This window comes from Anser cygnoides, chromosome 5 (genome assembly GCF_040182565.1).
Source record: "Anser cygnoides isolate HZ-2024a breed goose chromosome 5, Taihu_goose_T2T_genome, whole genome shotgun sequence".
Classification (NCBI taxonomy): domain Eukaryota; kingdom Metazoa; phylum Chordata; class Aves; order Anseriformes; family Anatidae; genus Anser; species Anser cygnoides.
In genome coordinates this window covers 53,752,058-53,764,693 of record NC_089877.1, presented here as the reverse complement: position 1 = coordinate 53,764,693, position 12,636 = coordinate 53,752,058, and the positions used below count along the sequence as shown (strand labels likewise).

General features: G+C 43.4%; 1 protein-coding gene across 5 annotated transcripts in view; it reads left to right on the top strand.

Annotated features, from left to right (window-relative positions):
* Positions 1-12,636, top strand: part of CCDC85C (coiled-coil domain containing 85C) — a 104,533-nt gene that overhangs the window by 68,703 nt on the left and 23,194 nt on the right. For 3 of the 5 annotated variants that reach the window (XM_048069895.2, XM_048069894.2, XM_013181295.3), the window contains 2 exons: positions 5,352-5,390; positions 12,222-12,326. In XM_048069895.2, coding sequence (XP_047925852.1) covers positions 5,352-5,390; positions 12,222-12,326 — 144 coding nt within the window. The remainder of the gene's footprint in view (positions 1-5,351; positions 5,391-12,221; positions 12,327-12,636) is intronic. The other 2 variants (XM_048069896.2, XM_013181304.3) reach the window with 1 other exon arrangement.

Sequence of the window (12,636 nt, the reverse complement as noted above, 5' to 3'; positions counted from 1 at the left end):
AACTTTTGGCCATAGCCCACCTTGTTTTACATTTTCAGATCATTCTGTACAGGGGCAAGCAAGGATCAGGCACTTTTAACTAAAACCGAAATTTATAGGCTTCATGGGCTCAGCTCTCTCCTCATAATGAAGTGCACCCTGTGCATTGTGTGACTGTCAGAACTTCTTTTGCCTTACAGACTCTGCTGAGCCTAGTCTGGCTTTTCCCTTTAGGGCAGGGGTGCGTTTTCCTCCTCAGAGATGCCCAAGGCGTGTTGCACACCTTATTCTCCAAAAGCTTTGAGGAGAGCAGACAGATCGGGCAGGCAGCGAGACTCCGAGTCTCCGGACGTTGAACAATGAGGTCACGATGCGCCTTCCAGGAAAAACTCCAGGAGCCCTTGTGCTGAGCAGAAATAGGAGAAATTCTTCTCTAGGGAGGGGACAACCCTTGGGAGTTATCAGGAACATCTGAGTAGTTAATTAAATCGCCACATAGACTTCAGTATGACCAGTGCTTCAGCGTCTGCCTGCTTGCTGATGGGGATTGAGAGGAGCACTGGGAGATCCTTTGTACACCAAAACATCTTGAAAATTGTGCTTAGACTTCTTTATAAGAAACTCTGTGCTTAGCCTGAGTTAAAAGAAGGCCGCAGCTGTACATGTAGTAAAATGATAGTAAATGACACCTGAAAATGCTGCTATTAGGATAGAGCTGTGGTTTTTGAACAAGGAGCTTCCACGGGGGCTGTTGTTGAAGGAGTCCACAGGCTGCCCGAAGTCTTCTTAAGCAAACGTGCACTTGGCACAAACAGGCACCCAGCAAGCAATTTCTGGCACATTGTTCTGGAAATGAGGAGAAAAAACGGACCCCGGGATTTAAGAGAGCTGGGGAGCCATTAGCAGTGCACAGCACAAAGATGCCAGTGCAGTTAGCAGAGTTTGGTCCCCTCCTGAGGAAGGGAGGCCGGAGGAGAGGAAGGAATCGCACACAGCTCCCCTGTTGTGCTGTTATCACCCGCTTGGGTGCCAGGCCTGCCATTACCAGCCCCTGCTTGTGCACTGCTCTCTCAGCTCTCAGAGCTGGGATCAGGTGTGAACGCCGGGGCCTCTCTTTGAGCTGCAGGTCAACAGGTTTGTGGCGGGGCCACTACCTGTGCCGGCAGTGCTGCACGTGCTCGCCACAAGTGGAACGAAATTGCAAACCTCTCTCATTTCCCCAAAGTCTGCCTGCTGTTTGTGTGTGAGGAGGATAAGTGTAATTGCTTTAATTTAAGGAATCACAAGGGAAATAGGATTTTTTTTTGTAATAGACAGTGAGTCAGACATGAAAGCTTTCCAATGCATTTAGTCTCTATTTAAATTCAGAATACTGAAGACCCAGGTTACTGTTTTACTGTTTTTATACACCGTGCAAATGTTTAGCTGCATACTAATTTTAATTAATCAAAAAGAACACACATACTTGGGTCTGCATCCAAATACTCATTTCAAGTCAATAATGATACTTTCTACAGAATTCCATGCATTTTGAGGTACAGCTCACACAGAACCATATTTTTATGAGACCTTCTTTGCTGCGCTCTCCAAAATTTAAGCCTCTAATTGCATTGCATCACTTGCATGCATAAATGCAAGAAATTTTAACAGATTCCCCCCCCCCCCCCCCAATGTAGCTTCTTTAGCTGTGGCAGCAGATGCTTCAAGAAAAAACGATTACATTGACTGACATGACCAATTTGCTATTAAATAAGTGGACTTGAGATCTAAGTAAATAGTATCTATTTCATGAATACAATGGTTTACCCCAAATTCAAGGTGTACGTTTTTATAAAAGCAGTTCAAAGATGTCTCAGACTTGCATCCAAAATACTTTCAAGTCTTTTGATACAGTGGAATTCATCCTGTTGTATTTGGACATCGGGGTCTCGGGCTGCTACCTACGAAAATAAATATCTGCTGGTGTTTGCCTTCCATTCATAGGTAGGAGCACTTCTGAAAAGCAGACTCAATGACAGAAATGGACTTTTTCAACTTGTAATGAAGGCTGGATGATGCTCTGTGTGTTCTGGGGACTGTAAACTGTGGAAACAAGTGATTTTATGAGAATGTCACCTGGCACATAGAAATAGTTTCCCCAAACCTTCGAAATATAAGTTCTGAATACAGAAGGCAAGTACCAGATAGACAGAAACACGCAGTGCTTGTTGAATCTTATGAATGTAAGATTATCATATCATTTCTTGCAACTTAACTCAAAATTTTCAAAGGACTGGAGCCGGCTTTCTGTAGAAGACTGTGAGTATGAGCGAGCCGTGCACACACACAAAGATCTTCCATGCCCCATTTCTTTCTGTTGTGGGCGAGCAAGAACATTGGGTTTAATGAGGCTCAGTTCAACCTCCAGCTGTGAAATGCAGGATTAGTCATATCCTGTGCTTAACCAGCTTTGTAATAATTTCTCCAGATTCCACTTTTTTGTGTTTATGAGGACAGGGTCAGGAAAGAAGCTGTTAATTACAGTTAGATCAGGCTATGAAGTAGCATTATTTTGTCTTTATAACGTGTAGAGAGGTTCAAAGTACACAGCTTCTCAGCCATCAGTCAATCTGATAGACACTGAAAAGTGGTTTCAAAGACAAACAAAGCAATAGCTGCAGAGGCTTGAAAACAGACTTTTGCAATAAGCTCAATGCCAAATTGAATGCCCAGAAAGCCAACCGTATCCTGGGCTGCATCAAAAGCGGCGTGGCCAGCAGGACGAGGGAGGTGATTCTCCCCCTCTGTTCCGCTCTCATGAGACCCAGAAGAGAGGGGCTTGAGGTTCCATCGTGCTTTGAACGCTGTTTAAAGGAAGAGAGGAAAGGCAGCAAAGTCCTCAGCCAGCTTGGTCCCAGTGTTAGCCAAAGCCTGCGGGGACCTTTTGTGATTTATAAGAAGGGAATTCAGGTCTTTGCCTTCCTGACTCCCAGCCCCCTCACTTTATGGGACGTGGGGAATGACTTGAGGGGAGCCCCATCTGCACTGCTTTGGCCAAGCTTCTGCGAGGAGGTGCGGTGGTTCCCTTTGGCCTCCTTGCCTGTAGTACAGAGAAGAAAATGAAAGGTGACTCCAGGGCAGGCTCCAGTAAGTTCATTCATGTGTGTAATACTACATCCACATCTACATCTACTCGCCTGGTGGAACCGGGGCAGCATTCCATAGCTTCTCTGTTGATTTTGCTAATGAAGAGACTTGATTTTGCTGCTGATGAGCCATGGATGGGCTCCATTAGTCGGAGACTCCTGAACTTATTGCTTACAAGCCACAGACCAGATGTGGGCTACACTGGATGTCAATGGTTATAGCTCCATTTGGCTTGTTAACTACTGAGCTGCATTTCTGTTTGGGTTAGAGGCTGCAATGGTTGAATCTCAGCTGTGCCAGCCAATGCTCTCGCCTGAGCAAAGCCTGCCAGTTGTGTGATTATAATTATACACTGCAATTTAGTCTGAGCTGATTATCTGAGCCTCCAATGAGTTACGGGGTTGATATTCCTTTGCTGGTCTAAAACAAGAGGAAAAAGATAGGGACATTGTTGAATATTAACAGCACACTAAAGCTCCCTACCTCAGCTGCTACAGAGAATGGAGAGGTTTGAAACTTGCTCTGCTGTTATTGCCTGTAGCCCATTGAGATAGTAATAAAAAGTATTTTTTCCACTAGTGGTTTTACATGGCAAAATCTGCTAAGTCTCTTACTGACTGTCTCCCGATATTTATTAAGCTTTCCCAAAATGCTGTCCTCCCCCAGTATTAGAGAATTCCAGTTCTCACCATCGGAAGCAGATGAAATCTGCTGCTTTGCCCCTTTAACTTGCATGCATGCAGCTCATGATATGAGGGGAAATTCAGAGCATAGCTGGGAGTGGGGTGCTCGTTTTGGTACTGTGTTTGGGAATGGCCAGGATCCAGCCATGGCACCGCATCCCTGCGTCCTCACGGCTCTGTGCTGCTGCTGCACAAGGGCTCTGCACCTCAATCCCTGGGCTGTACCGTTTCAAATTCCACAAGAACAACTGGAAATGGCTTTACTGATGAAACTGGCTGAGGCTGCACTTGTGACCTGCTGGTTGGACACCAGAGAGGGAATTGGGAGATTGGGGAATCAGAAGACCACGGTCTTCTAAAGCCTTTGCCACCAGACTAAGGATCGATCTCCGGACGCCCGGTGTGTACAACAGGGATATGAACCAGTGTAAAGGAATTTAATCTCTCCTGTTACAGAAACCTTGTATTATTGCATGATGGGGAAGATGTTAAATAGTTTTAATCTCATCCCTTATTTTTTTTCTTTTTGTAGACTTCTCCATTTGCAGAGTTCTTAAGAAATCAAATACGTTGATTTTTTTACTGCACTCTCATGTGTGTAATTTCCAACTTGCCTGATAAATGCTGTTGAAGCTAATGGGACTCTTCACATATACTTACAGTCAGATGTGTGCTTTGCTGAGCTTATTTTTGCTTGAATGTCTTGTAGTGATAACTGCAATTACTGAACCTTAATTCAATTATTAGCCAGCTTCACACAGTGAAATTGCATATCCCTCTTCCTGGTGCACGAGACCCTAAAACACGGATTAATGAGATAAAGAGGAAATCTTTGTGCAAGGTCGTGCGGTAGGGGATGGTCACTGGGGCACAGGTCTGCCTGAAAAGGCCACTAGCATGTGGTGGTGAGACCATGAGAAACCTGGGCCACGGCCCTGGTGCCTGTGTGAGAGGGCACAAAAAGAAGCAGTCCTTCAGGGTTGTGTGCTCTGTGCTGAGTCCCATGGACAGCAAGGATGTGCAGGATTTCATACCTTGGTCTCTATCCATGCACCCTGCGTGAGGATCAGCAATAGCGCGCCCAGGTTTTTTTGCTGACTTATTGCAGCATCTCATTCACGTTACTGGAGATGTGTTTCTACTTTGCTTTAACTCAGCAACGTAAATAATTGCTCTGCTGGACTTAGGAGGTCTTGGGGCAGGTTTTTCCTACAGACTGTTCTCATAGTGTCATTGAGCTCTGTGGGTATGGTAAAATATCTGCAGCTGTGAGCGAGCGTAAGGTGATTGAACTTAGTCAGCTGTATGTGGGGTCACCATGCTCAGAATGGGGACAATGAGATGTTAATGGTTGTGCAGATAATAATGGGTTCTGCAAGACTTCATTCGTTAACATGGGAAAAGGGAGGTGAAGTTCAAATAATAGCATTATCCTGTCAAATGTTGCATAAAAACAGTGTACTTTGGTCATCTGTGGTAAAGGTAGAATTTATCCGGGATGATAAAATACCTTTATTTTGGCTTAAGTTGCTAAATGTATAATGTTCTTCTGTTCCCTTCTAGTTGGCTGACTGCAACAGCTTGCCACGAAATTTCAGTAAGGTAGAGAAAACTAATGCATCCGCAAACAGCTTTTTGGATCTGGGGGCTGCCTTTCAATATTGGTGCTGGTTGTTCGGGGCTCTGATTGCTTGTTCTTTCACATGCTAATGCTAGCCATTTCCATTTTTTAATCGTCTGAATGTATTAAATATGCTTCTAATTATTTTTGATTTGAATCCTGTACTTGTGCAAAAGACATTTGTTAGTAAAATCTTGAGTTTTGACCAACTTCAAATCAAAGCCGTTTACCTACGTGAGAAGTTGGTACTGCCAGCTAAATCGCTGCAGGACCAGCGTGTGTTTGGAATAAGAGGAAAAGATTTCAAGCTAAACCTTCCATTTAATTACCCAGTTGAAAACAATGGGTTGTTGAGTGTCAAAATTGAAGCAGTTTCAATTACAGGAACAATTATGGTGTAGAAAATTGTTGCCTGTAGGTTTAAGGATTTATACTGCAGTGACAGGCAAGTAATTCAGGTAATGGGCAGTACAGCAGTCCATAAAGATGAGGGCAGCCTAACCTGCTGAACTGAAATAAAACCTTCCTCCTTTTTCTCATCCCAAATATATGTAATCAAAAGCCTCAATCAAAAAGGCTTCAGCAGAGTTTTTCATCTGTCCAAGATTTATGGAGTAAAACTAGAATATGAAATAAGAATGACTTTTTTTTTCATATAGACATTTTTTCATATAGAGAGTTCCCCGAACTGTAAGCCCAAATCGTTATGGGCCTACATGGTCAGTATGGGATGCCTTTGCCCTATTGTTAGGGACCAGCTTCATCGCAATGATTAAATTACAGATGAAGGAAATCCTGTGCTTTGTGAAAGAATGAAGTAACCACTAAAAAATGGAAATTGCTTGTCTCTCTAAGGGCTGGGTGTCAGCGTGGCTTATTTATTTGCCCAAACAAAATCTTCTGCACTGGTGTCAAAAAAGGTATCTTCTATTGCCAATACTGCGTTCATCACAATATTGCTTTACATTTGATTGTGCTTCATGTTAAGATACATCATTTCTTCTAAAGTTATGTTTATTAGGAGATAAAATGTTAATAAATTTAAGGTGTGTGTGATCTCTTGAATTTAGTGCCAGTGGGTCTATGTTGTAGGAAAACAAAGCTGATGATTCTAAAGCCTCCAAGCTGACTTCCCCCTGGGGAGTCTGCTGTTGGTGACTCACGGGTAGTTGATCCTGCTCTTAATTTTGTACGTTTTTCCATGCCTTCATTGAGGGGCTCCTCGGAGGTAAACACAAAAGTGCTTACTGCTGGAAGAGGCTTCGTAGGAGTCCTGCCTTTGACTTGGTGCTTGGTTTTTTTCTGCGTGGCATGGGGACGAGGAGAGGAAGCTTTCGCAGGGCTGGAGGTTACAAATGAGTTAAGAAGAGGCACAAGGAACACCTCAGCAGCTCAGATGTCGTCCTCAGGTGCCAGCAGAGCTGTCCCTCTGGCTCCCACTGCACACCAGCAGGCTGTGGGTCTCCAGCAGCTCACCGTCACATCCACCCAGCCTCCGCAGGTGCCTGGGATGTGTGCAGGCACGGGATGCTCGTGGGCAGACACCTGAGCTGCTGCAAGGTGACCCCGTGGTCCGGAGGGAGAAGGGAAGCTGTGATTGTTAGTAAAGGCTTTAATATTTCTGTAGGGCACAGAGTCAAACTGATCATTTATGATTCCTTTTTTTTTTTTTTTAACCTCTGTTCAGCCTTCAGCTGTTACAATTTCTGTGAAAGGAGAAAATAGTGTTTTCAATTAAAGGCTACTTATGTAACGACCCTGTTTTGAATGCTAATTCATGAATTACTGGAAGCTGACAGTGTCGCTTTTTAATTTTCCTCAGTCACTTCAGCACGTAATTCTAATTGAAATCGTTCCTTTTTTTTGCTAATCTCTTTCATAAATACTGAAAATATCTGTCAAGTAGATTTCTGCCCCTTACTGAATTTAACTTCTGTTGCGAACAATCCATTTTGTTAGATCAAAGTGCCTCAGAATTAAATGCCTGCCTTCTTTTTTCTCCCTTCCAGCAGAAGTAGCACCAAAGTGTAACAGAAAAGATAATTTGTCTGACTTGTCCATAAGTTTTCAACGCTTTATCTTCACAGTTGGTTCAACATGGCCATAGCACTGATCTGACTTTACTGGACAGAAACAGAAAGGAAAATAAATGTTTCTTCATAGTACCTTGACCTTAAAATACCACAAACACCATCCATCTTCTTGTGTTATTTGTGTTATTTTCAAATTGAATCACTCAGCACATCAGGTCAAAAAGTCAGAGGCCACCATTTCTTCTCCCTGCTGGAAGAATGGAAAGCTTTGATAGGCACAAGTGTTTGCTGATTTTTTTTTTTTAAATGTAATTGTAGGACTTGTTAAGCACCGAGACCTTAATTTCTAACTAGTTAAACGATAAATTTTTTTATACGGAAAATGCTTACCACTTTCTACCCATGGTAATCATCAAATTGCTTCCATTTTGTACAGTGACAAAGTTGGGTTTGCAGTCCATTTTTACAAAAAACAGTTTGTTGGTCCCATTCTTTTCTCACTGATACAAGTAGGTAAAACTCCCTTCCCTGCCGGGAGGAGCACGTTTAGGTCCGCTTCTTTCATAACGGGGCTGACAAAGATCTCAGGCTTTGGTCCAACAGCAGTATATCCCGGGGTCAGTTCAAGTTCTGCCTAGCTGAAAAATGCCGTGATAAATGTCACGTCATTACTTGCAGATAATAAAGAGTTATTGTGTCTGGAGGACCACTGTGGAGCTGTCAGCGTGGCAGCATGCAGCGCAGGTTTGTGCTGAAGGCGAAGGCGTTTCATCAGCCGGTGAAGGGAGGCAACAGCACGTAGAGCGGCACTGGGGTAGACCTAAGGGAGATTTCGCATTGCTGCACTGTGAAAGGCAGGAGATGTTTCTCTATTCCCTTTGCATTTCATTTCATTTATTTATTTACTTATTTTTAAACATTTGGATGAAACGAGTGTTTGAAAAAAATTCACAGTAAAAGAGCAAGAGCTACTCCAGAGTAGACAGTGCCTACTTGTTGGCTTTTGCTGGGGACAAGGGTGTTTCAGGTTGTGCAAGCTGTAAATTTGAACAGGTTAAGGCTGAATGTGTCTCAGATCCCTCTGTTTCCCTTTCTTTCAATGTCCCTCATCTCTCTGCACCTCAGCCTAGAAAACATTCCCCCCCCCAAGTTCAATCTCTTCAAGCGCTCTCCCATGGCAAGTTTTAGTTCAGATGGAAATTATTTTGCTGATAAATTCCTTGAAAGTGCAGAAATGTGAAGTGATTTTACCTGAAGGGTAATTTATTATAGACATGTTGCACATTAATTGAGATCATCTCCAACAATGATGATGAACAGAGATGATCAGCGATTGTACTTTTAAAATGCCATTCTGACTAGAAAAGCAATTTGGGATCCACTTACATCTCAGTAATGAAAATTGGGTAAGGTAATAAGAGATTTCGTTTTGTGAGTGAATTGACAATGCAAATACCAGGATTTTTAATTTAGATTTAAGTGGAGTAATGGCTACTCATTCTGATGCATCATTAGTCATATTGCTTTTTAATGAGGGATTCACTTTCTTTTTCTGGTTAGCTCCAACACTGACAGCCAAGCCCAACAAATGTGTAAATGTTTAGGGAGGTCTGATGAATATGCGCCACCACACCATTTTAATTTAAAAAAGGAAGGAAAAGCAATTTTCCTTCTATGGCAAAAAAAATGCACTTTTGGTTTTAGTGCAAGAAAAATAAATAGTGCAGAACTGTGATTGTTGGGCTGTTGTAAAAACTACTTAGAGCAACAAATTCTAGAAAGTGTAGAAGTAAAACTGCAGTGAGTGGAGTGCTCATGAAAGGCTTTCCTACCAACAGCAGTAGGAAATGTGGTTCTTTGGTCATCTCCAACTCAGATACATTATAAGTAACGGCAGATGATGACGATTCTTGATTCTACCAAGCCCACCCCATGCCCAGAACATCTAATTCCTCTTCTGGGTATATCTCTGTCCCACATTTTTGTTTCTTAGATTTCTTTTCTTTCCTTTGTTTTGAGTTGTTTCCCCCCTCCCCCCTTTTTTTTCTTCTCTTTAATTAAGGGCTTGTTTTGATGTTCGTTGAACTCAGTGGGAATCTTTCCATCAAATTGAATGCATTAGGTCAGATTCGTCATCGGCAGTCACTGAAACAGCCTAACAATAGTTATGTCACACACAAGTGCACTGTCTTAAATGGGATTTGTTTAAAAAAAGCAATTGAACTAATCCATTATAAACACTTGTTAGAGCAGGGGTTTGACTGTGTCTGTGTATTTACCAACACAATTTGAACCAATTTAAGCCAAATTGAAATTAATGCAGACTCTTGCTCCAGGCTGGAGCATAGGTCAGTTAAATTAAATCAGTTTAAACTAGCGTATTTATAGCTGCTGTAGTGTTGTGCGTTGACCAGACGTAGCTCTGGTGTCCTTACTTGCTCTGATGGGCAAGGCATTTTGACCTATACAAGGACAACTTGTAGTGTGATGAAGCACATGCTACACCTAACACAGGCCAGCCCACGGAGATTTTGGGGCAAGAGAACAAGTTTCTGGAGAGCAGAAAGAGCTGTCCACCTAATCTCTTTCTCATGCCCGTTTCTGCACGCCCGGCTCCCCACAAACACGTGGCACGCTGCCTGTCCCAGCGCCGATTGCAGAAGTCTGAAGGGATGTGGATGAACACGGGGCTCTGAACACAGATGAAGTGCTCGTCCTTACGGAGCACAGCCTTCGAGGAGGTCTCTGACTTCGTGGGGCTCCGGCACACAGCTCCAGCCTCGCATTTTGGCCGTGCTCTTTTCTTCTGCTTTTCCCTTGCCGGTGCAAGGGCCCATTCATCACAGGTGGCAGGGAAGGGTCCATCAGCTCCCGGACTGACACGCTGAAGGAGTGGGTAGCAGAGGGTCAGGACCTCTCTGGGAAGTCTCTGCCCCCCATACACGTACACCAATGAAGAAGCAGTTGCGTGCAGCAGGGCAGTGGAAGCAGAACCAGCCAGGTTAAAATTCTTTCAGTGTAACCACCAACAGACCCCTGCACATCACATGTCTGGGACAAGGCCAGGAGAATAAAGACCTTGTCATCATCTTCCAGTCTGACCTTCCAACCATCCTCCGACAGGATTTACGAAGGAGACAGGAGCTTGGTTTAGTACCAGTCACATTTTAGCTACAGAAGAAGTTATCTCCTTCTTCAAATCCTTCTGTTTCCGACTGTTGTGGAATGCAAACGAAATGTAGGCCGTGATCCTCTCCGATGCCACCTTGTAAATCCAAGGGAATCCCAGCAATCCGCCATGCTGAAGCCATTCCATGTCGCCCGACTCTGAGATACAACAGGTCCCAGCGGATAGGTGGTGCAGGACTAGCATCCATTTCTCGTGATGACTTTCTTGAAAACTGTCCGTCCCTTCACAGCTTGTAAAATGAAAGTCGATAGGCCGAGTGGGCCGGAATGGCTGTGAACACACTGGGTCACACGGGATGTTTTTTCCTTCAGAACACAGCATTTTGAACTAAAACAAAGGCTGAACACGTGGCGATGAGAAAATGTTTCTGACACTGATGGAAAATGATGTATCCAGTCTGAGTGCACTCATTCTTCTCTGTAAAGTGGGAGCGAAGAACAGAAATGAACTCTCCGTATTTCTGAGATCCGTGCACAGCCACACTCCCTGAAGTCTTGGTTATGGTCAGGCCTTTGGGGTCACTGAGGGTTTTTTATATACAGTTGAGCTGATTTATGAGACTTCCCGTTAAATTTTATTGCACCAGTGGTTTTTCTTTGGTTCTTTTGAAGTGGAAAACATCATTTCTGCAGCAGATGCAAGTCAGAAGCCTTAATGGAACATAAAAATCTAAAAGATCATGATTTTATAGCTTTAAAATGAAGGACAGTGCATTGCTTTATACTCTTAAAAATATGTAAAGTTAATGAGGATATTTATTGCTAATAAAAAGATATGATCTTCTCCCAGGCCCTTGATTCTGGCTACTTGTATATTGGCTTTCTATGGGTGTACTTTCATAAACGAGGAACTCTTCTCTTTCTAAGACTGTCCTGTTTTGGAATGACAGAATGAGAGAACAAGTAACACGAGGCAGAAACTTTGTCCCGAGATTATTCAGTGTTCCCCTTACACCCAGTGCTGCTGCTTCGAGTGCCGACGATTGATTACATTTATCTCCATGGTTTGTCAAGTCATATAGATTACCTTTATTTACATGACTCTCTTTAAGGCTTGCGGGTGCACACTAATTGATAGCCAAATAAGAAACTGTTACTTCCACACACCTATTGCAAGCTTAGGTGAATTACACCAGCACTGTTTACGGACTCTCATTGCTGTCCACCTGCAGGTGATTGCAATAGCCGACATTGTTTGAAAAAGATCTAGAAAATGGCTCCTGGTGGATTTATTTTACTGCTTTGACTTTAATCTGGAGTCTGAAAACTGTTTTCATTTGCATCTTAACAAATGTTTTTAACTAACATGTATGAACTCAGGTAAATTAAAAATGCCTTCTCGCCGTATCATTTAATGGAGTAGACCTTGAGAGTTTAACTTCCAGCTGCTTGCAAATGCTTTCTCCAGGTGTGGGCTTGGGAAAAGTGTTTTATTACTAATGGTCACTTTAACTGCTGTTGCAGGGAGAAGTTACGGGAATGCTCACAGTAAAGAAGTGGTTGTGGGAAAAGCTAATCCAGCAGAAGGGACACGACTTTCCTTCTCCTTGTTAATACAGACTGTCCTATTTTCTGTCTTTCTCATTGCAGCAGTCCAGCACTGGGGATCTGAGGACTTTGAGGAAAGGGTTATCGCCGTACCACTCCGAGTCACAGCTGTCCTCCCTGCCGCAGTATCAAGATGCCCTGCAAAACGTAAGATCCCTTTCCTTGCCTATACAGACAAGAGCTGTAGCTTTCCCAGGAAGTGGGCAAAGAACCACGGGGCTGCACACTGAGATTAAGGGGGCAGCTCGCCCCGAAACCAGTGGTGTACAAAATAAACCCAGCTGAAAGTTGCAGCTGTTTGAAGGAAGGGGAGCCCCTGGAAACATGGAGCTTTACCTCCGAACATTGTGGATCATTAACTTCCCTGTGCAGGTTTTTGGCTAACTGACAGTCACTGCTGTGTGTGTTTTAAAGCAAGGGTGAGCCTTGTTATACCTGCCGCTCCTTCTTCATAAAT